At 39.2% G+C, this 26,954-nt stretch overlaps 1 protein-coding gene across 1 annotated transcript in view; it reads right to left on the reverse strand.

Moving 5' to 3' along the window:
- Positions 1–26,954, reverse strand: part of LOC124802704 (COMM domain-containing protein 8-like) — a 58,640-nt gene that overhangs the window by 11,459 nt on the left and 20,227 nt on the right. The window contains exon 2 of the mRNA XM_047263657.1: positions 2,558–2,719. Coding sequence (XP_047119613.1) covers positions 2,558–2,719 — 162 coding nt within the window. The remainder of the gene's footprint in view (positions 1–2,557; positions 2,720–26,954) is intronic.

Here is a 26,954-nt window from a genome sequence, read left to right on the forward strand (position 1 = left end):
TGGTTTTCGTGAAATGGTCCATTATATCACACTGCCATAAATCAGCTGGTACGACACACTGACTTAATTTTTAATGTCACTCACATTGCAGTCTTCATTTCAAATACTGTCTAAAGCATTCAAAACTATTTACTCTTCAGTCCATTTCTTTTGTTGTCCACCCAGCTACCCCCTTCAGTTGCCCACATACAAAAACCAGTTGTATGACTACTACTTAATTTGTACTATTTTCTTTTTATAATATGTCGACTATATATTATTTTAGTCTAATTATAATTGATTTTGAGCCTAATTTTAAAAATTAATAGAGCATGTTCCTCCATTGATTGCTGAAGTTTCTGTACTGAAGACAAAAATTACAATGTCATCAACAAAATTAAAGTGGCTGATATATTTAACTCGTAATAGGGATACTGTAAACTAAATACTGAGACTTAAGTTCTGTAATTGAGTTTCTGCAGAGAAAACAAATAAACAAAACTGATTGTATAAAGCCAATAACAATCTTAATAGGGTATTGCCATATTGCTCTATCAAACATGTTCACTTGTAGAAATACTGGCAATTTCGAAATTTGCAGCTGAACACTCATCTATGCCCTTCATCCCTCATCCACAAGAAGGCCTTCCTTTTCTTCTCCTGCTATTACCACACAAATCTTTGATCTCACATATAATGTAGCTCATCTTATAGCAGAACTAAGTCATCCATGTTATTTCAGAGGGGGTACAGATAATTTTTTGTTATTTGAAATCCAGGAAGAAGGTTTGCAGGCTTCAGTTCCCGTGTCACCAATAGAACCACGAGAATATTTACCTAGTTCAAAGGAAATTGGAAACGGTACTTAATTTTTTTCTGCAAGAAGTCTCATTCTGCATTTGCACAATACATTAATCACTTCACTGAGGGTTTTATGAGCTTATGATATTTCCCTTTTACACTTCAAACTTTAACAGAGATGGTAGTTACAGAAATACTAGTATCATTACTTATGGTCTAATAATTCGTACATTCCTCAATATTTTCTTGAGGTGGAAGTTTCTCAACTTTCAGCAATATGATGTGACTACATCAACAAAGAGAACATTTATACTGGGATTGTGTGATTAAAAAGACAGTCGATATATACATCTCTGATGGTGAGAATGAGAACACACTATATCAGTATATAAAAAACAGTAAACATTTCTGGTTAGAGCCACATTAAATAGTTGCGTCAAACTATACAACAACAGGTACGTGTAGCTATAAAGCATAGCAAGACATCTCATTTTCCTTTTACTGGACCGATGAAAAATATGCATGTGGAAAATGTGACTTTAATTAGTAATAACATAAAGAGCATCTACTGTGCCTGGGTTTGCTGGAATTTATGTGCAGATATGAGAGAGAAAAATGTGGGCACAGTGCACAAAGCAACTATGGATGTGTAATTTGGACTGGCTAGTGAGGGGTCACTTGCACTTTGCATTCGAGTTTTGGGGGTGCTGTCGACTCCGAAGAAGAAAGAGGCCTGAGACAATAGTCAAGCACTAACGAAAAATGAATGTTGTTATACAGACTCTATGCTGCGCTATCTCGAGTTAAGTATGAACTTATGGTTTTGGTCAAGCACTGAAGTATCATGTATAAACATGTTGTCTTAAAAACTTTGTTAATTATCAGTTGTTCTAAGTTGAGAACTTATCTGAATATAGAAGAATTATGGAAACCATGTTTTGTGATTTCATAGTAGCTGTTTAAATGTGAAAGCTCTCTCATAGCCCTTGCCCTCTGCAATCGGAAAAGAAGTCAGCGGTCAAATACATGGCACTGCATAGCAAGACCACAACATTGAGAGAAAACAAGACTGCAACCTGGAAATTTGGAAAAGAAGGTAACTATAGTTATCAGGAACAAGTAAAGACCTGGCATCTCACAATAAGGCAATCACTTAAAATCAACCCACAACAAGAAAAACACTTCAAGCCTCGTAGAAATAGTATAGAATTTTTGGTATTACTTAGTGCTCAAATATCATATTAAATAACAACTTTATAATAAAATCCACAATTAACCAAGCATTTAAAATATATTCCCGTAGTGACATTTTTGTATCATGGTTTAAAGTAAGCAATTGTCTTCCCAAAAACCTACCTGCATGTTCCAGAACACTACTATCTGTTATATGTTTGGAATAAGTTCACTTACAGAGCAAACTTGTTCCCAACACTTGTAATCTTAGAATCTTAAACTTTCATATCAGTTTTACAGAATATAAAAAAATAAAGAATACCGACTTGTGCGATCAAAAAAATCATGAAAAATATGTTTTTTTTTTAAAGATTAATTTTATTGGCTTTTTGTACCAAAAAATACAGCCAATATTCTGAAGTTCTTCAGTCCAACTATGACTAATCAGATGATCCTTGCAATACACAAGGAAAAAAGGAATGTATACAAACGCATTAGTGAAAAACAATATTCAAGTGAAATCTAAAAGTCTTGCATGAAAGTTAGTACGCTTAGAACTACACATAAAAATGTAAAACATATTCCATTTTTTACACAATTTTACCATTTCATTTCCAAGTGAATTACCAACAACTTCTGAAAATAATTTCTTTATTTCATTACAGATACAACTGTGTTCTTCTGCTGTCCAGTCAGTTGATGCCTTAACAGCTTCATATTTCATTGCATTTCTGCCACATAGCTCATCTGCACAGGAATGAAGGACCTGAAAATCATATATGTATTAATAACGAATTAACAAACAATGTAGAAAAAGACAGATTGCTACTTATCGTAAAGAAGACACATTAAGTTGCGGACAGGCACAATTAAAAGACAATTTTAGAGAAGGAATGTTGCTACTCACCATATAGCGGAGATGCTGAGTCGTGATAGGCACAACAAAAAGATTCACACAATTATAGCTTTCGGCCATTAAGGCCTTTGTCAGCAGTAGCCCCTACACACAGGAGGTAAGGTATTGGGAGCAGGGGTTATGTAAGGATGGATGAGTATATTTTGTAGGTTCGGTGGATGGTGGAAAACCACTGTAGGAGGGGTAAGAAGGATAGTGGGCAGGACATAACCCCTGTAATAGACATAGATGCAAGACCTGTCCCATACATCCTCCTACCACCACCTACTCTAGTCCGGTCTCTAACATCACCTATCCTATCAAAGGCAGAGCTACCTGTGAAACCAGTCATGTGATTTACAAGCTAAGCTGCCACCACTGTGCTGCATTCTATGTAGGCATGACAACCAACGAGCTGTCTGTCCACATGAATGGTCACCAATAAAGTGTGGCCAAAACACAAGTGGACCACCCTGTTGCTGAACACACTGCCAAACATGATATCCCTCATCTCAATGACTGCTTCACAGCCTGTGCCATATGGATTCTCCACACCAACACCAGCTTTTCTGAATTGCGTAGGTGGGAACTTTCCCTGCAATACATTCCCATAACCCTCCTGGCCTCAGCCTTCATTAGTCACTGTTCTCACCCATCCAGCCTCCTCCCTGTTCCCATTCCAGCACTAGACAGCCGTCATTTCACCACCACACCCAGTCTTTCAATTTCTCTCCTTTCTGCTACTTACCCCCCCCCCCCCCCCTCTTTTCTCTCCTGCCTTCCGTCTAAACTGCAGCATTTCACTGTGTGCCACCCCAACCATCCTATCCCTCCCTCCCTCTGCCCCAGCCTCCTCCTTACCCCCACCCAGTCGCCACTCCTATCATGCACTGGTGTTGCTGCTCGCAGTGTGGTTTCAGCTGTCTGAGACTGCAGACGTGTGCAAGTTGTGTTTGCATTTGTGCGTGCGTGTGTGTGTGTGTGTGTGTGTGTGTGTGTGTGTGTGTGTGTGTGTGTGTGTGTGCGCGTGCGCCAAAAGCTATAATTGTGTGAATCTCTTTGTTCTGCCTATCGCGACTCAGCGTCTCCGCAATATGGTGAGTAGCAACTTTCCTTCTCTAATATTGTTACATTCCATCCTAGATTTTCCATTGTTTGACAATTAAAAGACACTTGCATAAAGCTTTTGGCCACTGTCTTCATCAGATAAGAGAAACAGACATCATTTAAGCACAGAAGCAAGAACACCTCATGCACACATGATCGCCAACTCCAGCAGCTTGGGCCGAGCTTCTGGAGTTGGCAGTAATGTGTGCATGAGGTGTGCTTGCTTGTGTATATGAGTAGTGTGTGTTTCTCTTATCTGATGAAGGCTGTGGCTGAAAGCTTTGTGTGTCTTTTAATTGTGTCTGCCTTCAACTTAATGTCTTTTTTCATACATTGTTGATATTCCTACCTGGAGTTTCTATTGTTTGAATTACCAGACAGCTTTACATGTACAAAATGTGTCCAAAAAGTTTGTTAAATTGATCACTAATCAAACAAAGTGTTTATCAGGAGCAGATGAATGCACATGGGCGCACATGCTAAGAAGCAACAGCTCATGCTGAATGCACAGGCTGAAGCTGATTTGTCAGTTGCAGCCAGATGAACATATTGAATGTGAAGATTGAAGTTTTATGCTGTACGGTGAAAAACTATGATGAAGATACATGTGACAGAAGTCATGGTGAATAGACTCATTCTGAGCACTAAACATCTCTGTCTTCAGTGCCCATATGACCATTTGTTCAATCACAAGGTGAAGCCAAGAGTAGCTATTCCCGGAATGGGCTAACTGCAGTATACCTGTAAGTGTTCATTTACACCACCATTTTATTCACTCTAATGCTTGGAATAGTGTTCCCATTCAGTTGCCCAAACTGATATTGTATTTTTCATGTGGAAGTTTTGATGTCCAGTTGATTTTGCAATCATCTGAAGGAACATGAATTGTAAACATTAGGAAGAGGCATCCAAAATGTCAGAATTATGGCCTTGCAGACACTCTGAGACTAGTGGACAGTGTTCAAGAAGCTTCTGAAAATAAGGGAGTTGATACTGCAACATCCACTGAACAGACGAATGAGAAACATTTTACTGAGTTTGTAAACAATGTTTAAATATTCTAGTTAGTCAGTGGCATGTTCTATGAATCGCAATTGCATACCCTTGCTAAGGAAGGGAAAGAGTCAGATTTAAAATCATAGTATGTTTTCTCAGTGACAAATGTGGCAACATACTGGCCACATACATTACTGTCTGAAGCATAAATCATTGTGCAAAGAGAGAAAGATAAAAAAAGTAGCTTGACATTCAAGTCTCGAGGGAAACATCCCATGTGGGAAAAATATATATAAAAAACAAAGATGCTTTAACTTAACAAACGAGAAAGTGCTGGTATGTTGATAGACACAATAAAATAAAAAAATAAAAAACACACAAACACACACAAATATTCGAGCTTTCGCAACCCATGGTTGCTTCATCAGGAAAGAGGGAAGGAGAGGGAAAGACAAAAGGATGTGGGTTTTACGGGAGAGGGTAAGGAGTAATTCCAATCCCAGGAGCGGAAAGACTTACATTAGGGGGAAAAAAGGACAGGTATACACTCGAGCACACACACACACGGATGGATGTTTGTCAATATGGCCAACTCTACATTCTGAATTTTTTCCTACCTGTGAGAAGAGATGGTTGCTAATAGGAACTTTTATGAATTGTGAATCACATGCAGTATTCTCTTCACCATGAGAATAATATCAGTATAAACGTTCTGCCATGTATTGTTTCATGTTTACTGCTATCTCATTTAAATCTTGTCTGCCTAATAACCTACGAAACTAGAGTGAGACAACAGCAAACGTGGAAGAATATACATATCATGTCATGTTTATATTCATATTATTCTTATGCCTAATAGTGATACAGTCAGAAATGAAGCATGGCAATTGACTAGATTTTTAAATCTAAGATGACTCTAATTTCTGGGCAGAATGTAATGTACTAAAGAGGCGCCCACAAAGATTTTCAAACGGAGAAAAATTTTTGCTAAACTCTCGTTCAGAACATCATCTATCATACGCAGTCTATTGTTTGGTTCTTGTTGATCATTATCAAAGAAAGCAGCAGTGTAAGTAACAACAAATGGCAGTCTCTTGCCAACAGGCCGTAAACACTATTATCAGAATGCGACAAACAATGCATGACACTGTACAGTAATGCATTTTCAGCTTAGAGTGACGTAAACACCTATAACAAAGAGAACGGCACTTCTCAGATCAAAGAAAAATAAGCAATCAATTCAAACCAGACGAAGCACGTGAAAAAGGAAGAGTGGATGGAGTGCCTGACGCTTAGCAATGGCTACCTGGTAAAGCTTAACTGCTAAGCTTACGACTCGAACCAAACTACTGTAGCTGTATTGTCATTCATGCGACCTAAATTGTGTCTCATATTAAATGGACCAACTTTGTTTCGATTTGGAGGTGCAGCCTAAAACTTTTCTCTCCCCTTGAGTTTTGAGTCCAAATTTCAGGTGCGGCTTAGATTCGGGAAATTTTTTTTCCTTGATTTCGAGTCTCATTTTTCAGGTGTGGCTTGGATTCGAGTAAATACGGTATATTTACACATTAATTTGCAATGTAAAGGTAAAATGACTTGTTCCATATCATTATGATGTATTATGTGAATGATCCAGAGAACATTCTAGTTATAAGGCCAGGGCTTATGCAGTACTGAATTGCATATACTGTATTTTATCAGAGAACCAATTTTAATTTTTCTAGAAACCTTGTGTTCCGGGCTACTTCTTCTGACAAAACTTATCACAGCTTATTTCTGAAGTAAACTATAGATGGACTCACTGGCTCCTTGTACATTTTAGATAAAATGATAAAGTCAATTGCCATCAATGGCGATGTAAAACTTGGCCTGTGCAGTGTATGCATATCACTTTTCTTGAGGTGCTGGTAGGGGTGTTACTGCTGTGAAAAAGCTGGCTGGAAGCCCAACCAAAGAGAAATTTCCTATGTGGTTGCCGAGCCCTTGCACAAGAGCTCTTAGTACAAGAGAAGTATGCCATTATTCCATGTGCTTATCCCTTTAAACCCTTCTCTATTTTGTCACGATTAGTTTTATTTTTCCATCTAGATTGTAAATATTTTTTGTAATCAAGACAGAAAAATAACACAAGTATTCTACAGTATCACTGCATTCTCCATTGACTATACTGACATTTCTAATAATTGTCACTGCTTCAGTGTGCAGCATGGAGCTCAAGTTTGTCTTCGTTCACAGGAACAAGAACTGCCAACTCCTATATTGAGTTTGGCATGCACATGCAGTGACTTGATCTGGGTGCCAGTATACTAACTTTGTTAATTATAGGCTCATGATGAACTATAAATCCTACATTTTCACACAGATCTCTCCTTTTTGCAACTCACAATGATATGAAGTTTTCCAGGAAAACAGGTTATTTTACATGATATTACTGTGCATGAATATGAATATTTTATGCCTTTCATCAGAGGGCTGAAACAAATTTGAAATAGGTCTAGAGCGCTAATAAAAAATAGAGAACATAGTGTACAGTTAATATGTTGTCAGCATTAAAGCACTAGTCATTTTTAAGTGCTGACTGCAATCCAACATATTGGGTTACAGATTCCTTAGTGTAAGAACAGAAAACACTGGTCACAGTTGTATTTGACTTGGCTCAAACTGGAAAGAAATCTTAGTTTTACCATCTAATGGTGGATCAATACTGTTGCTGCTGGTTTTCGGGGAAGGAGACCAGACAGCGAGGTCATTGGTCTCGTCAGATTAGGGAAGGATGGGGAAGGAAGTCGGCCGTGCCCTTTCAGAGGAACCATCCCGGCATTTGCCTGGAGTGATTTAGGGAAATCACGGAAAACCTAAATCAGGATGGCCGGACGCAGGATTGAACCGTCGTCCTCCCGAATGCGAGTCCAGTGTCTAACCTCTGCGCCACCTCGCTCGGTCAATACTGTTGGTATGACAACATTCAAATACCAGACTACATGTGCCATGACAGCTGAAGAGCATGACAGTAATTGGTTAGTGACTGATGATTATTGTGATAATGATGACTTGGAAGAGAGAGGTTGAAATGATAAATGAGTGGTCTCAAACCCTTAGTGGCCACAAGGGGCTCTGAACTTCCAGGGTTTGTTCCTTTTAGATGCCTCGAGGCTACAGGTGGACCAGTTTCGAAACATACTACAGGAAAGATAAAAATTGGTAACTACTGTCTTGCATCACCGTAGCAATTGCGGGACAGCTGCTTCATGGGCAAAACAGAAATCTTAATGAATAATGGGGTGTAAAACACTCACCGAAAAGCTATGTTCTGAAGCAGGTGCAGCTTATGTATCTTGTCTGAATTGGCGTGGGCCTGCTCGGGACAAGCGTACTCCAAATTTAAGCGATATCAGTTGAAACAACAATTCACAGTTATTACCCAATACAACTGTGAGACACTACTGTTAGGATTGTTCTACGAAGCTTTTGCTAAATTTGACCAACTCTACAAGAGTTGAACATAAGAAACTTTTTTAATTCTTCCAACTGTTAATTTAAATCCAACTGAGATCACAGCATGAGCAGTGAATATTATGAAGAAACATTATATTATTTTTACACACCCAACCAACTTTTAATAACCAGAAAAAAATTTATTGGGGAATGGGCCTCATGATGGGAGTAACAGAAAATAACATAAATGGCAGGGAAACACAAAATCTGGGAATGTAAAAACATGAAGTATTTCATGTTTTAAGAGGTGGTAATATGGACCAAACCAAGTAAACGCGGTCTCTAAAATGCATATCTTAAGAGCTATGAAAACTTGTTGATCTTCACTACTGTGAATCACATCTCTTCTATTGCAGGCTCTACACTGTTTTGAATGACTTACAGGCTGCGGTAAACATATGACAACACATTCCCCATTATGTGTGGGCCGATACAAATCCACACACAATTGAAGATGAAAGGCATCAGTGCCAATTTTCATTGACTTTATGTCCTACAACAGTGTACATTGTCAGCCAATTGCACGTTCTACTGCGTATAGAAGCACTCTTCAATAATACAAAATCAGTATCTCACTGTGCAGTCAGTGGTTGCTGTTTGTGATAATCATGAGAGAGCATTTCAGAACTAATCCAGGCTTTCTGTTATATGTTTCTCCTGAGCTGAGACCACGTTAGTTTACAAAACAGGTAAGACCTTTTCTATTTGTGATTGGAAAACTCTGTAACTTAGCAATATACATGCCTGTAACCTATTAAATTCTCATTAATATCAGAACAATAAGTTTCTAGTTATAAGGTGAACAATTCCTAGTGAGAATGCCCAAAACTTGAATTGTCTTCTGTTCTGTATGCCCAAGATAGTTGCTGATTAAACTGCAAGTATTTTGCTACACTGTTCATCTTGTGAAACATCTGATGTGGCTGTTCATTAGGATGATGAATTCCCTTCAGATTGTATATGTTTGTGTCATTTGTTTTGTGCAGATTATGAATTCAAATTGTACATATTCAATCAACTCATAAAAAAAAAGAAAATCCAGGAGAGGTGAAAGCTGTAGCAGCTGTAGTGACTTTCTGACATAACGAAGAATAGCAGTTGATGTTGGCAGGAGTGTCGAAATGCATCCACAACCAACCTGGAGTTTTTCAGACAGTGCGTGATTATCTATGATGTTGGACAGACACATGCCTTATTGTAAGTGGAGACCTTATCAAGCACCTCCAGTAATGATGGCTCACAAGTCACAGTATAAGGAGACAGGACGACTTACAAAATTTCTGTTTGGTGTGATGATGAATGGCAGTTTGCTCTAAATCTAAAAAAATGTAAGTTAATGCATGTGAGCAGGAAAAAAATCTTTGAACACAGTATTAGTGCTGTGCTATTTGACACAGCCACATTGACTAAATATCTGGGTGTCACATTGTGAAACAATTTGAAGTGGAATAAGCATGTAAGGATGGTAGCAAGTAATGTGAATGGTTGACTTGGGTTTATTGGCAGAATTTTACAAAAAGCTTAGATCATCTATGAAGAAGTCCATGTATAGAACACTAGTTCGACCCATTGCTGAATATTACTCGAGTGTTTGGGATCCCAGTAGGTTGGATTGAAGGAAGGCATTGAAGCACTTCAGTGGCGTGCTGCTAGATTTGTTACCAGTAGATCTGATCAACATGCAATTATCGAGGACATGTTTTCCAAACTCAAATGAGAATTGCGAAACACTACTAAGAAAATTTAGACAATGGGCACTTCCAGTTGACTGTAGAATGATTTGATTGCTGCCAATGTACATTCCTCTTAAAGAGTGTGAAGACTAGATAACAGAACCAGGACTTGTATGGAGGCACAGATAGTCCTTGCTCCATTTGCAGGCAAAAGATGAAAGGAAATAAGGTACCCTCCACTATGCACCATATGGTGGTTGTGGAGTACGTAGATGTGGAAGTGCAGGTCATGTGTAATAGAAAGTAATTAGGAGCTCTGCTGTTTCACAGTAATAGAACATAGTGTCCTCTTTTTGTTAACTGTATTGAAAGTTTGAGCCATACTATCACCTTTCAAAATATCAGCCAGCCATGACAAAACTATTCCATCTCATGTGTAAGATGTACGAGACAGGCGAAATACCTCTGACTTTAAGAAGACTGTAGTAATTCCAATTCCAAGGAAAGCAGGTGCTGGCAGGTGTGAATATTACCAAACTATCAGCTTCATAAGCCATGGCTGCAAAATACTAACACAAAATATTTACTTAAGAATGGAAAAACTGGTAGAAGTTGCCTTCAGGGAAGATCAACTTTGGATTCTGGAGAACTGTAGGAACATGCTGGGCAATAATGCCCCAATGACTTCTCTTAGAAAATAAGTTAAGGAATGGCGAAGCTGTCTTTTATAGCATTTCTAGACTTAAAAGAAAGCTTTTGATGTCGACTGTAATACACTCTTTGAAGTTATGAAGGTAGCAGGGGTAAAATACAGAGAACAAAAGGTTATTTACAACTTGTACAGAAAGCAGATGGCAGTTATATGAGATGAGGGGCATGAAAGGGTAGCAGTGGTTGAGAAGCAATTGAGACAGGGTTATAGCCTATCCCCGATTATATTCAATCTGCACACGGAGCAAGATGTAAAGGAGACCAAATAATAGTTTGGAGAAGGAAAAAGTTCAGGTAGCAGAAATAAAAAATTTACAGTTTGCCAATGACATAGTAATTCTGTGAGAGACAGCAGAGGACTCAGAAGAGCCACTTAAGGAAAAAAAAAAAAAAAAAAAAAAAAGCAATGTTTGAAAGGAAGATGTAAGATGAAGATCAACAAAAGCAAAAAAACATTAACGGAATGTAGATGACTTAATCAGATGCTACTGAAGGAATTAGATTAGGAAACAAGATACTAAAAGCAGCATATGAGTTTTGCTATTTGGGCAGTAAAACAACTGATGATGGCCAAAAGACTGGTAATTCCAAGAAAAGCATTTTTGAAGAAGAGAAATTTGTTAACACTGGACATAGATTTCAGTGTTAGGAAGTCTTTTCTGAAGGTATTTGCCTGGAGAGTAGCCTTGTGTAGAAGTGAAATGTATATGATAAATAGTTCACATAATAAGAGAGCAGAAGCTTTTGAAATGTGGTGCTACAGAAGAATGCTGAAGATTAGATGGGTAGACCATGTAACTAAAGATGAGATAGTGAATACAATTGGGGAGAAAAGATATTTGTGTCACAACTTGACTAAAACAAGGGATCAATTGATAGGTCACACTCCAAGAGGCGTCAAGAGATCACCAATTTAGTACCGGAGGGAAGTGTCGGTGTAAAAATTGTAGGAGGAGACCATGAGATGAATACCCTAAGGAGGTTCGGTTGCAGTATTTATTCAGACATGAAGAGGCCTGTACAAGATAAAGTAGCATGGAGAGCTGCATCAAACCAGTCTTCAGGCTGAAAATGACAACTGACAACAACAACATATACCTATAATGATGAGCATATTTTGGGTGGGATGCTACCATAATGGAACCACATGCATACCAAAAATATTTGTTTATGTGCTCTCAAGAATAATACAAGTTCAAAAATTGAAAACTACAATGAGTAATATGTTTGTGTGCCTGTTTATTGTCTATCACCTCAAATACATAGTACATGGTCACCTATACTCATCAGTTTGTCTGGTTTGTTCCCTCGACATGACACATTGCCCAGTTATCACATTCTGCATAACATACACTCACTGCTGATTGCTTCTGCAATGTTCCATTGGTCATTTCCAATGTCAGTCATCTGCTAACTGAAGACAAACTTGTGGAATTATTGCAAATGCATGCTTTATTAGAACATGCATGGGTTCAACAGAATGGTACAGTTAAAAGCAGCCCGCCTCCCTTTTGAATGCAAATGCAATATTTTGCCTCTGAAATAGATTAAACAGCTACAACAATGGACAGTTTTATGCAATGATTTATTGTCCGCATTCTTCTGCCAGCATTTCAGTTTATTTTGTCAGTGAAGTTAGACATTTCTCTTTGCAGTCTCCAAAACGACTTTCTCGATAAAAGAAAGAATTGAAATTGTGGAAGCATACGTGAAAACAGGTTCGATTAAGGAAACTTACAAATTTTCATGGTCAGCTATCTGGATAGAAGACTACCAGCAAAGAGAGAAATATAGATTCTCTATAAAAACTGGTGCACCTACAGATATGAAAATGTAACATGACACAGAATTCCTTCAGTTCACACACCAGAAATTACTGCAGACATTCACTGAAGAATTATTCAGACCCCAAAGAAGTCTACATGTAAACTGGCCCAACAGGTGTGTGGTGGTGGTGGTGGTGGTGGTGGTGGTGGTGGTGGTGGCAGTAGTAGTAGGAGCAGCAGCAGCAGCAGCAGCAGCCAGTGGATATTGAAAAGCCTTAATTTGAAACCATATTGTGTGACAGTTGTGCAGCAATTATGGGACGATGAGAGTCAGAAACATCTAGATTACTGCATGTGGCACATAACATCAGCGATGGTTTGTTAGACCCATACCATTACATCATTTGAGTGATGAAGAATGGTTTCATCTTACTGGTGATATGAATTTACAGAACACGAGGTACTGGGCAATGGAGAACCCTAACACTGTGTATCAGTAACTGCTCCACGATGAAAGAAATCAGTATTTGGTGCAGTGTAACAGGAACGTGCAGCACCATTTGACCAATATTTTTTGACAGTACCCACAACATAGTGGCATATGCGGAAATTTATGATACTTTTTGTGCTCAACTCACTGAATATGGAAGATAAAACTCCTTCTTCCAGCAAGATGGGGCAACACATTACGCATCTAAGGTTTCCTCGCAAGGAGTTCGTAATGTCTTCACTGAGGAACAAACTGTCAGTAAGCATTTACAGCCACCAGGTTCGCTGGATCAAACAACATGTGATTTTTTCCTTCGGGAACACATGAAGAGCAAGGTCTATGAAACACATCCACACACACAATACACGAGCTGAAAGACAACATCAGCCATGAAGTTGCTGCCACTGACATCCAAATTTTATGCTGGGTGTATCTGAATATGCTTAGACATGCAGGGCTGAGTATTGATGTTGCATGGGGTCACTTTCAGCATCTTCTATAAATGTACTTTTCATTGTAAATAAATGGTAAGTCCACTTCAGCTCTTAATTTCTGTAATTTCACTGCATTTTCTTTATACTTATATGGGCTACTTTCATTTGCACCATGCTGTATAATACTTCCAAGAAGCACAGCCACCGTTATGGGTTACTTTGGATAAGGATTCTCTACAGAAAAGGAAATATGTGATCTCAAAAGCTCAGTTCTGGTCGAACTCAACAATAAAGATAACTATGGTGGCATTTTCTATGATTTTGCCAAGGCTTTCAACTGTGTAGATAATAACTTTCTATTACAGAAACTAAAATTGTAAAGTTGGTCGTGAGAGGGTTGGTCCTGGACAGCAGAATTGAAAAAAAAAAAAAAAACTCTTAGGTGTACATCTGGTTTAGCGTTATGAAGTTTTGAAATGATCAACTTGTTTAGACGACCATGAACATTTTATCACAAGATCATGTACAATATATTGTCAGTGTGGAAGCGTCTTTAGCTTTAGAACCACTGAATCTTTTGAATCCCCTAGAACTGCAGTCGGGACAAAAATGTCCCATTTCTAATCGATGTGTTTACAATTTGTTCTTAGCGTTTTTTATTTATTTTTTTGTGTGTTTCTCTGTAACAGATACTTACTGTAATGGTCAGTTATTTTGTTTTAGTTCTAATCAGTCATGCTACAAACTTATGAGTTTCAACTTTACCGGTAAACGTTTGCCTGATGTGTGTTTGCATTTTCAGCTGTTTAGAATATGTAGTTTATTGTTGACAGTTGGAAAGGCTATATGTGTTTTTGAGCGCTCAGCGAATTTCTACTTTTGAAAAAGATGGATCGAAGAATTTGCATTAAATTTTGCTTGAAAAATGGAATAAAGTACAGTACTGCATTTTATATGCTGACACTTTTTTTTTGGTGGATCTACTATGATAGCGTGTATACGCGGACAAGGAAAAAAATCCCCGGCTTTCCCTGTTAAAAATACACTTTCTCTCGGAACTGTATAACTTATCATATCTTTGAATGGTTATGAAACTCAAGGAAATAGACACGTTTTGGAAAGATCTTTGATGTACAGCAACATGTACGCTGCACATTTTCGTATTACGAAAGTATAAATTCGATTTCCACCAAACACCGCATTTTACTTTCCGAAGCATTGAAATCGAGACTGCGATGCGCTTTTGTAAGCCAGTCGTACCTAACGCCACGTGATCTCGCCAGCCGATGGCAGCGGATATTCAGAGCTTTGGACACGTGATGTAGTCAGCCAATAGCAACATCACCGTTAAGTAACGCGAACACACTAACAGGAAGTGTTAATGGTTTAAATTAATGTTCATAGAGTTGCTACAAGAAAAGCAAAGCTTTCACATACAATATTGGTTTCTAAGGTTAATACGCTGCAAGAGAAGCTAAAGGCCCGTCCACACGCAACGATCTGTCTGCGCACATCACATCTGCGCAGACAGATCGTTGCGTGTGGACAGAAGATTTGCACCAACCTGAGATGTGTGCAAACCTGGAAGTTGGAGTTGGAGGTTTGAGCGAAACCTCTCAAATCTGTGGGTTCAAATCACATCTGCGCAGACAAGTTGGAGCGTGTGGACAGGAGATCGCCGCAAATCTGGCGCGAAACAGCTGTTTGCTTAGTCTAGTGATTGTATTTGTGCGTACAGGGCATTAAAATGGCTGATACTCGTCAGTGTTCTCGAGAGTTTGTAAGTGAATTCATTGAAATATATAGAAACCGCCCATGTTTGTGGAAGATTAAAGTAAAGAATATAGTGACACAGGCAAAAAGACAGCAGCATACAGTGCTCTAATTGAAAAATTGCGGGTATTATTTCACTCAACTCTTGTTTCGATATTGCAGTTGAAAATTCCAAATCCTTGTAGCTCCTTCCTGTTGCTAGGAATCTTAATGTTACCGCCAGCCGTTCATGAGGAGAAATTGCCCTTCTCTATACAAGTATTTTTTCTCATAATATGAGGGGTTACAAGCTTTAAGAGATAATTATAAGTTTCGACATCCATCCGCAAATAATTTCGCCAGTCGCTAGGTTCGCTCTGCAACTCCCGCAGTAAATTTACGTGAGAAAACTGCTTTCGCTCTAGCAGCCACTGTCTACACCATTTTGACAGCTTTCTCTGTTTCCTGCGGTTGGTCTGGATGTTTTTTGCAACATAAGTTGCGAACACAGACCACAACAGAACTTCCTCCGTTTCTATATTTCAAAATAACTGAATTAAATTTTTGACGTTCACGGGGAGCGTAGTCGCTTGCCACTGATATTTCTTTTCTATACCGACAGATGGCGGGCGAGTCGTAGATTGGGGTTTGTGTCGTGTGGACACACCACATTTGCAGCGATCTTTTGCATGTACAGACATCTGCGCCGATGTCTGCGCAGGCAGATCGTTGCGTGTGGACCGGGCTTAAGCTTTCACATATAATGTTGGTCTTTTATGCGCGTATTACACTTTAAGATATATCACACAAAGCGCCAGTAAAATTTCAATAACGACATAAACGTCTGATCTTCTGGGCTCGAAAGTCATGTAAATGGCTAGTCATCAAAGAGTTGATTTTTAAATCGGAGTCAAACGCTCTCTGATTTACGAAATTCATCGTACATTCTCGCTCATAGTTCAATTTGCATAAAAGGAAATTTACTTTGAAAGTAACGCTTTTCAAATCACCATCCGCAATATTTTCCCGCGACCCGTTAGAAATAGGTTCGTTTCAGCAGTTGCCAAGAGGGCCCCAGGTAACAGGCGCCACCGCGCTTGCACAGCTACGATGACGCAGGAGGCCCATATGTTCGTACGTGTTAAACATTAAAAGATCTTCATTATATCACAAAAGAAACAAGACATCAGAGGATACTCCAAGAGCATTGTAATTTCGTGACCCACACTGAAATGTGCACTTTTAAAGTGCACATTCATATGTCAAGATTCCCAGTGCAGTAGGCCTCGAACTGATATTAAGCTTTTCTATGACAATTTGTACAGAAACCAGATGGCAGTTATAAGAGTCGAGGGACATGAAAGGGAAGCAGTGGTTGGGAAGGGAGTAAGACAGGGTTGTAGCCTCTCCCCGATGTTGTTCAATCTGTATATTGAGCAAGCAGTAAAGGAAACAAAAGAAAAATTCGGGGTAGGTATTAAAATTCATGGAGAAGAAATAAAAACTTTGAGGTTCGCCGATGACATTGTAATTCTGTCAGAGACAGCAAAGGACTTGGAAGAGCAGTTGAATGGAATGGACAGTGTCTTGAAAGGAGGATATAAGATGAACTTCAACAAAAGCAAAACAAGGATAATGGAATGTAGTCTAATTAAGTCGGGTGATGCTGAGGGAATTAGATTAGGAAATGAGGCACATAAAGTAGTAAAGGAGTTTTGATATTTGGGGAGCAAAATAACTGATGATGGTCGAAGTAGAGAGGATATAAAATGTAGGCTGGCAATGGCAAGGAAAGCATTTCTGAAGAAGAGAAATTTGTTAACATCCAGTATTGATTTAAGTGTCAGGAAGTCATTTCTGAAAGTATTCGTATGGAGTGTAGCCATGTATGGAAGTGAAACATGGACGATAAATAGTTTGGACAAGAAGAGAATAGAAGCTTTCGAAATGTGGTGCTACAGAAGAATGCTGAAGATTAGATGGGTAGATCACATAACTTATGAGAAAGTATTGAATAGGATTGGGGAGAAGAGAAGTTTGTGGCACAACTTGATCAGAAGAAGGGATCGGTTGGTAGGACATGTTCTGAGGCATCAAGGGATCACCAATTTAGTATTGGAGGGCAGCGTGGAGGGTAAAAATCGTAGAGGGAGACCAAGAGATGAATACACTAAGCAGATTCAGAAGGATGTAGGTTGCAGTAGGTACTGGGAGATGAAAAAGCTTGCACAGGATAGAGTAGCATGGAGAGCTGCATCAAACCAGTCTCAGGACTGAAGACCACAACAACAACAACATGACGTTTTCGGGATACACACGTGCTAGAAGATAAAACGTTCACTTGAAATGCTACGAACAGTTGAAAGTAGCCAATAGTCTGGAATTAAACACTTCGTTTCAAATATATTGACTGCCTCAGCGAAAAAGATTAACAAAATCGACAAAAATTGCTTCACTGTTCTGCAAAGTCTGCTTGACTGTCAGAAAGATGGAAATAAAATAAAATCTGAAACTAATATCATATTTTAGCCTTCCGTAATTATGTGAATGCATTTTAATTCGCTTGATAGCTCCCGGCCACAGAAAACCGTTTTGTTTTCATTTGACGTGAGAGCCGTAAACGAAGAGGAAACAGCGAAACCACTAAATGTGAACACGGGGCACTTGTAGACTACCCACTTCCCCACTAATGCCCCCCCCCCCCCATTTCTCGAGCGTTTGAGATAGGATGTCAAAATAAAAAAAAAAAAATAGAATTTTCAAAAATACGTTCATTTTGTAGCGCACATCTTTCTGGAAAGTCAGATGCAAAAGACATATGTGGTCGAGGAAATGTAAGACATGTTATTTGGTCTTAAATGTGCCGAAGTGCAGTGCCACGACTCTTCACACAGCATTCTTGTATCGCACGTGACTGTATTTTGCTTTGTGGAATTGAAACCCGTATATTTTGTAATGGATGCCACAAACTATATTCAGGACAGAGGAAATTAAAATGTCCTGTGGTGCCTCTCCTCCTCCCAGTCGGTCGGGTTGAGATCCTGCCCCCTCTTTCTTAAAAAAAGAACTATTTAGAAAATTTGCACTCTTTATTCCCTATTAGCTAACAACTTGCTGCTTTGTGTGACAAAATTAAATATAGGATACATAAAACCAATAAAGACAGGCAAGACAGCACACATTTCTTCAATCCTTAGCTCCTAGAATTCTTTTTTCTCGATTCTTGCTACAGCTTTACATAGCGTGCTTTCCTTTCTGCGAAAAAATCTATTACTTCATCAAAGTTCGTTAAACGTTTTGCTACACGAAAAATCGAAATGTCCTTATCTAATACTTAAAAAGCTGCTAATACAAATAGGACCCAAGATTGGTGTGGTTTCTCGATCTGATTACGTCTATTTTGTCACTGTCTGCTGTATAAAACAAAACAGGCCTTTCTTACTGCATCTATTGTAACAAACACCAAATAAACGAGACTGTCTTGGCACAAATGGTCATTTTTATAACACGACAGAATATAATTCACAAAGTACCAATATCAAATTGCTATTAGGCCTACTACAAACAAAAACCCTGACGTTAAGAAATAGTTTCACACTTCATTCATACGCTCCAGTTTCTCAAGCATGAGATCGAAAAGTAGTAGTACGAAATTTTGATACGAATTTGGAATCTTCATATTCTTCCATAATTTGTGTGATGTTCCCGTTTCTTCTCCTTCCTAGTTCTAACGAACAGTCTTGTCATAATTAATTCTGTAACTATTCCTGCCAATGTCAAAGCTTATTCGCCGGTTAACTTCACTAACTCTGCCAGAATCATCGGTTTAGTTATCCCGCGATTATTCTCCGGTTAGGCGTTGTTACATATTCGTTCAACGCATTTTCCGCGCTATTTCTGAATAGACCTTAAGCGGCTGCTAGTCGGCCCTTACTAGTCAGCAACCTGGCCAAAAATTTGTCAAAATTTCATTTTCTTGGATACCCCGAGAAGATAATACGTAATCTTTCTTACCTCGTTTATTTCCACTCTGGTAGTCTGAATCTATGGATTTCTCCAGTAATTACAACGCTGATCATTCCAAACCCAATCAACCACATAATGAGACAGCGCTTGGCATTCATCCGTTCGGCTTTACTCCGCTCAGCTCGTATAGCCCCTTTTGTCTGCAGGAAAGTTTGTTTCTTTATTCCCCTGACAGAGACATTACGTACACTATGCCTGCATTCACAAATCAACTTATGATTTATTAAGAAATCAACTTAGAATGTGTTCAAAAATCGACAAGGATGCGTTTCAAAGTCATTTGAATAATCGATAGACCAAAGTGCCGTGGATGCTAGGCGCTTTGCAAAACATATTTCCCGGTCGCATCTAGCTGCTTGCTGCGACTGCTTTCACAGCCAACAGCCACAATTCTGTAGCCAGAAGCGGGAGGAGGTCTACTCAACTGCGGATGCGCATGATCCCGCTCGTAACTGTTGAAACGAATTTAATGTAAACAGTTGTGACATAACGCACATCGGAGGCAATTTGTTGTTACGAAGCATTGCATAGTCTTCCTAAAGCCTTGACACAGTTTGCTGTTGGCAGATGCTCGTATGAGCACTGTTTTTTTGTTGTATATGGCGCATTTCCTTTGCAATTTAAGTTTTATTTTCGTTTTTCCTCTCGTTCATGTTTTATTGCTGCATTATTATTCTGCAGTAGCAGGATACAGTAATACCTTTTGTTAGAGTATCAGTTTTTACCAGTCAAAATTACAAAAATTTAACTGAAAACAAAACAAATGAAAAATTCCCGGAATTCTACAAAATTCCCGGGTTTTCCCCGGTTTTCTCCCGGACGAAAAAATTCCCGGGTTTTTCCCGGATCTCCCGGTTGTCCGGGCCGTATACACCCTGTATGAGTAAGGTAAGAGTTTATGAGCAGCATAAACGTTTCAGAGGGTCAAGAAGACACTGTAAACGATGACCATCCTGGATGCACTAGCACATCAATTACTGATGACAGCGTGGAAGTAGTAAAGAAAATGGTTCTGGAAAATTGCCAAATCACCATCAGAGAGGTTGCTTATGATGTTGGTATATCCTTTGGCTCATGCCAAGGAATTTTTTTAATGTTTTGGGCATGAAATATGTAGCAGCAAAGTATGTTCTGAAATTGTTGAATTTCGACCGAAACTGACATCACATAGGCATAGCACCGGCATTGCTGAATGAAGTCGATACCAATCCAGAACTTCCAAATAAGGTTATAACGAGTGACAAAACATGTTGACAGGTACGACATTAAAGCCAAGGCCAAATCGTCCCAATGGGAACAGCATGAAAAGCCATGACTGAAAAAAATTCGACAAGTTTGATCACATGTGCAGGTTCTTCTCACTGTTTTCTTCTATTACAATTGGACAGTGCATTATGAGATCCTGCCTGGGGCATGTGGTCAATAAGAAATACTACCTGGAAGTTACATGCCATTTACGTGAAGCAATCTGAAGAAAATGAGCAGAACTGTGGCAAAAACACTTGTGGAAATTGCACCACAATAATACTCCTGCTTATATCTCAATGCCTGTTCATGATTTTTTGGCAAAAAACAAAACTGTTGCCTCAGTCACCATATTCCTTGGACTGGCCCCCTGTGATTTCTTTCCATTCCCGAGGCTGAAGAGAACATAAAAGGACATTGTTTTGCCACCACTGATGAGATAAACACAAAATTGCTGAAGGAGCTGAAGACCATAATGAAAAGTGAGTTCCAGAAGTGCTTCCAAGATTAGAAAAAATGCTGGTCTAAATGTTAAGGGCGTTACTTTAAAGGGGACGATGTTGATGAGTAAATAGAGATTCTTTAAGGAAAACAAAATGTCCAGTTACATTCTGGTCACACCTCATACTGATAATCAACAGCTGTCCCATACTTCTGCCCAAACTTATTAGGTTTTGAAACCATGAAATGAGTGAACCAACATCTAAACTTGGATGGGAGCAACTGCTTATCGACATAGATGTATGGACAATGAATTCTTTGACAGTTTGTTATTACTCTCTTCCATATATCAAACAATAGAATGTAACAATATTATGAAAACAAAAGTTACCACTCACCATATAGCGAAGATTCTGAGTCGCAGATAGGCACAACAACAAGACTGCCACAAATAAGCTTTAGGCCAGTAAGGCCTTCGCCAAAAAAAAAGGTTGCCAGAGATTGCAGCTCTGTGTGTGTGTGTGTGTGTGTGTGTGTGTGTGTGAGATCCATTTTTGACAAAGGCCTTGCTGGCCGAACTCTGTTCTGGTGTTTTTTTTAATATGTTTGAGAACAGATTTGTCAATAAAGAAGTGCCAAGCATCTGACGGAAAATCACTTGACATGCCTTTACGCGTATAGAAAGAGACCAAACTTCTACCAAAGAACATTCTGCTTTCTGCTCCTTCTGGGAATTCCAATATTAGTAGGAACTACTTCCCACTTTGGTCCATCAGGAACTTCCGTCTCTGTACCAACAATAAAATGACTTAGTAAGCATTTTTTTTTATCTGAAGCACAATGCCTTTTAGCATCCACATGGCTCAATTTTGCATCATTTAACTGTAACTATGCTCTATTATCTTGAAAAAAGCCAACCATAGCAGCTCTGACTGCACAGCCATGAACCATTGTGACGGAACTACCTCTGCTACCTTTCCTATTGGGATGAGGCAGCACAAATGAGCGTTATTCATGAAATGAGCGTTATTCATGGAATGAGCAGATTTGCAATGAAAACAGGGAAAACAAAAATACACATTCTCAAAAATGTTTTGCCGGTGAACCATTTACAAACTGAGTGAGGATATAAAACGGACTGAGTAACCTAATAAACATTTTTGTTCAACATAGTTAGCTTCCTGTCTATTACTTAAAAGTGAACAGTATTTACAGAAAAATTGAAATTGTTAATGTTTAATACAGATTTTATTTGAAAATAGTTGATTTGTAATGTGAAACAGGGGGATGCCGTAAAAAGAAAGGAAACAATACAGTTTAATCATAAAGTGCTAGAACACGCAATTTCCTCATGAAAATGGTGACATAAAAATGTGCTGTGGATTTGTTTGTACACCTTCTCTTCACAGGAGAAGTAGTTGTGAGTAAGTAAGTAAGATGTGTGAGGAATGAGGCAGTACATTTGGAGTCTGAAGGAGATTGGGAAAAGTAGAGTCCACAGCCAAACTGGGGCCAAGAGCAAAGTAGACCACCCTGTGGCACAAGATGCGACTGAACAAAAAATGCTGGATTTCAATGGCTGTGTTTCAACCTGAGTCATCTGGATCCTCCCCTCCATCATCTGCTTTCTCAACTGCACAGTTGGGCTCCTTGCAACACATTCTCCCGAAATTATATCGGCCTCAATCTATGGTAACCTACAGTCTCCACACCCACCACCCAACAGTTTCCACCACCTCTGTTCTATAATCTCCTCTCCATTCTCATCTCCCAGCCTCTTTGTTTTCACTCTCTGCCAGTGTACCCACCGATCTTTCCCCACTCCTCTCCTTTTCGATATATATTGTTTTCTCAAGTCTGTCTTTTGTCTATGCTTTCTACCTACATCAGTTTTATCCATTTGAGAAAATCTATTATCTATTTGGAAAAATTTTTCGTGTATTTGAGCAAATTTATTGTTCACTTCTGCTTTTATGTTTAATGCTTGATTTAAAATTGTCTGCTTCAATCCGACTGATTGTTATGCAATCATCTGTGCATTGTTTATAAAGTAATATTATCATCTATGAGTGATAATATGCCAATTTCCTGCAAATATCAACGTAAAAGTCACAACTGATGTTGCAAAACATTACTAATAACAAATTATTTGGTTCTCTTTTGTTTGCATCTTTCCGCAATAAAATAAATTTCCTCATCTAGTTTTCTTTCTGAATTGAAAAGCATTTGACAAATTGAGTTTGTAACTGGTTATTCCCATAACTGACCAAATAAACTGCAATTAAGAAATTAGTCCACAGTGTATTGTATTTTAAAGTAACAGAACACCTCAAGTTTTAATAGTCTGACACTCCGTTGCTTCTTGCTGTTGTATTGCTGACTCACTTCTGGCTGTCATTGCTTTTAGTGGACTTGTTTCTTGTAGGGATATGTTAGATACATGCAAGCCTTACTCAAAGTGACTACAAAATGATGTTAATGAGTAAGCCATGCTTGTGTGTCACAAACACGCAGCACTCTTATCGACTGCTAAGGTGATTTTGACACCAGCTCTTTCCATTGGGGAGAGGCCCCTCAGAAATCGCAGAAAAACACCTAAATATTTCACTCACTATCCTCTTAGGTTCCTGCGTAACCATTTGTTGTCGTGGTCTTCAGTCCTGAGACTGGTTTGATGCAGCTCTCCATGCTACCCTATCCTGTGCAAGCTTTTTCATCTCCCAGTACTTACTGCAACCTACATCCTTCTGAATCTGCTTAGTGTATTCATCTCTTGGTCTCCCTCTACGATTTTTACCCTCCACGCTGCCCTCCAATGCTAAATTTGTGATCCCTTGATGCCTCAGAACATGTCCTACCAACTGGTCCCTCCTTCTTGTTAAGTTGTGCCACAAACTCCTCTTCTCCCCAATTCTATTCAATACCTTCTCATTAGTTATGTGATCTACCCATCTAATCTTCAGCATTCTTAACGATGTCCTCCTGAGTAGTCCCCGCCCGGAGATCCGAATGGGGGACTATTTTACCTCCGGAATATTTTACCGAAAAGGACGCCATCATCATTTGACCCCCAGCCCAGAGTGGTCATTTCTACTGAGATCACACCCATCTCCTATACGAAACTGCTGTCTTGACATGGCCAGCCATTGATAAAGACATCCTGCACCAAGTAGGTTTGGCAGCAAACTATGTCACCAAATTATTATCTCCCTGGCCACCATCGGGTTATAAGAAATGTTTCCACATTGACTTCGAAGGTTGTTTGGTTGGTGAATGCATACTCTAAATTGGGGTATGTCACACCTATGTGCTCAGTGAGGGCCTTCCAAAGGCCATTGTCTCAGATAACAGGTCCCAGCTTGCATTCACCCAGTTTCCACAACAGCATAAGCAACAAGAGATTCAACACTGTCTCAGGGCACCATTTAACCTCCAATCAAATGGAGAGGTGGAAAATATGGTGCATACTTTCAAAGAGAAAGTGGGGCAATAATGAAATTCTCACCATCAGAAGTTGCCTTTATGTTGTTTCAGCCACCTCCAGAGCCATAACAGTAGCAGGGAAAACCTCAGCTTTATTGTTCCATGGTAGGCACCCTCCCTTTGAGTGGCTTCTGACACACCCCGATTCACCATCCTTCATCAGATTGGTGTCAGATATGCTGACAGAGGCTGCAATTACTGCACCAGCCAGGTATCTGTTGCACCTGGATTTTTCCTCTTTCCACTGTCCTATTTTTCATTATGTCAGGTAGAGATATGGTTGCGGTACCTGAGAAGGGCCCATGAGATGAGCCAATGAGACTGGTTGTGTGAACACAGTTTAGCTTAACAGGCTGTGTGGACTCGTGCACAAAAAATTACAAAATGTGATGTACTGGGGTTGCTGGTGAGAATGTGATGTATTGGGTTTGCTGGTGAGAAGGGCATTACACCAGGCAGTGTAGGAAGACAGTTTAGTTGAGATGAAGAAAACTGTGGGTACCAGGAAAATTTAGCCAATGTAGATAGTAGGTGACTGTAGGCATAGTTTGTTATAAATAGTACTGTTACATGTATTTAATAGTTCTCCAAGAGTTTGCACTAGTAGGTACATAGTTGGATGTACACAGAGCACCTCAGTCATGTATGAAGCTCTTCTCCACATTCATGTTTCTGTGGCACACTCATTCTTCTTCTCCTATTCTCTTGTGAAGTAGTTGTACTCTGTGGTACAGTGCTGGAAAAGTAAAACTTAGATCAGGATTGCAACACTGTCTTATGGCTTGGGTTTTTGGCTCATCATCGTCAATGCTGGCTCAAAGCAGCCTAGCAGGGCACTGAGACACCACGGATATGAGATGGGTCACTGGCAGTAATGCCATTCTTATACTGCTCCAGGTGCCTCAAAGTTCAGTGGACACATTAGCAGAATAAACAAATAACTGTCTGAACTAGTATATGGCATAACAGGAGAATATAACAGGTACCAAGAGATTATGACAAAGAGAGAATGAAGGGGCAAAGGTGTAGCTGGTAAGGCAACTGTGGTTGATTAAATATGTCAGCTGTACTACAGAGCTCATGAAGCATGATACACTTTTCATGCCTCTCAGGGATGAGAAGTGAGTTTTTCCATCATTATTATCAGAATTGCTACTGTAGTAACTTTTTCATCAATTCCTTCCTTCTTGTCAATAGTTCATGCAAAGCTTTTCTTTCTGAAATTGTGAGTTTATTTTTAATGACATAGTGTTAGGCACAATATGCCACTGTTGGGTGGCTTGCGGAGTATCAATGTAGATGTAGATGTAGATGTAGAATAGCGAGTTCCCATTATACCTATGGACAAAGATCCTGTGCAATGTTGTTTTCTCCTGGACTGTGAGTTGGACTTAGTTGTTGCCTAACACTGACATTTGGTTCGCATACAGACTTGCCTGTTTGCCTATTTTGGTTCCGTCTTCACTCACTGTTCAATGGACAGTTGTGTTTTCAGTACATGAAACAATGGCAGATGAGTGCCCAAGGGTATGGTTTGTATTTGAGTGCTCCCTTACCAAAAACTACAAACATTGCACATCTGCACTAACATGTAATTTATTAAACAAACTTCCACAGTATTTTGTTGGCCAAGAGGCACCCACCACCAGAAGTTTTTCATTTAGTGTACTTCTAGAAGACTCAAGAACTATTACTTTCTGTGATTTATTTGTAAATAATTTTTGCTTGATAAAATCTGTGTTGTTTAAGAAAAAGACTTACAACAATGATAATGAGGATTTTTGGAACTGCAACCTATCCTGTCCTGGAATTGGACTCTTCAGGCCATTTTGCTTAGTGTCCCAACCATGATGGACAAGGAGTTTTCAAATTCTAGAAAAAATAGGTTGAGCAGCACCACAAGTTTGTACAGAAGCTGATCGATCCAGAACACTTACAATCACTTCTGGCAATCTAGGCTTTCCAGCCATTCAAAGAAGCTCAAGAGTACTGGGAAATATATCAGAAGTCTTTAGCATATTTTCAGGCAAATGACAGTGAGTGTCCTGAGCGGCACAAGCCTTTCTGTAAGCCACAAACTCACTGGCTCTTTTATCTAACCCATGAGTGCTGCCCCTCAACACTATTCACTTACTTTTAAGTGAATATTTTGGCCACTTCTTTAGAATTCCTTCAAAACTGTAAGGCAACACCAGACGGTAATGCAGCATGGGTTGCAGACCTAGAAGGACTGACTTGAAAATGTAAGTTTATGTATTCTTGTAGACTGTCATTCACACAATCAGTAATACATGACGTGGTGATTAGGTTAGCACTGGTCAAGTGTTACGGCAGTCAGATCCTCCTTTAGCCAAAGTTTGGCAAGTTTTCAGGGCTTTTAAGGTTTTTTTTTTTTAAGATAACTCAAGCAGCTCAGGCTTCCATTTCCATGGACTGTGAGACACCAGAACTGTCACCTTGATTGGCAAATGCATCATAACCTAGTCT

This window comes from Schistocerca piceifrons, chromosome 6 (assembly GCF_021461385.2).
Source record: "Schistocerca piceifrons isolate TAMUIC-IGC-003096 chromosome 6, iqSchPice1.1, whole genome shotgun sequence".
Classification (NCBI taxonomy): Eukaryota; Metazoa; Arthropoda; class Insecta; order Orthoptera; family Acrididae; genus Schistocerca; species Schistocerca piceifrons.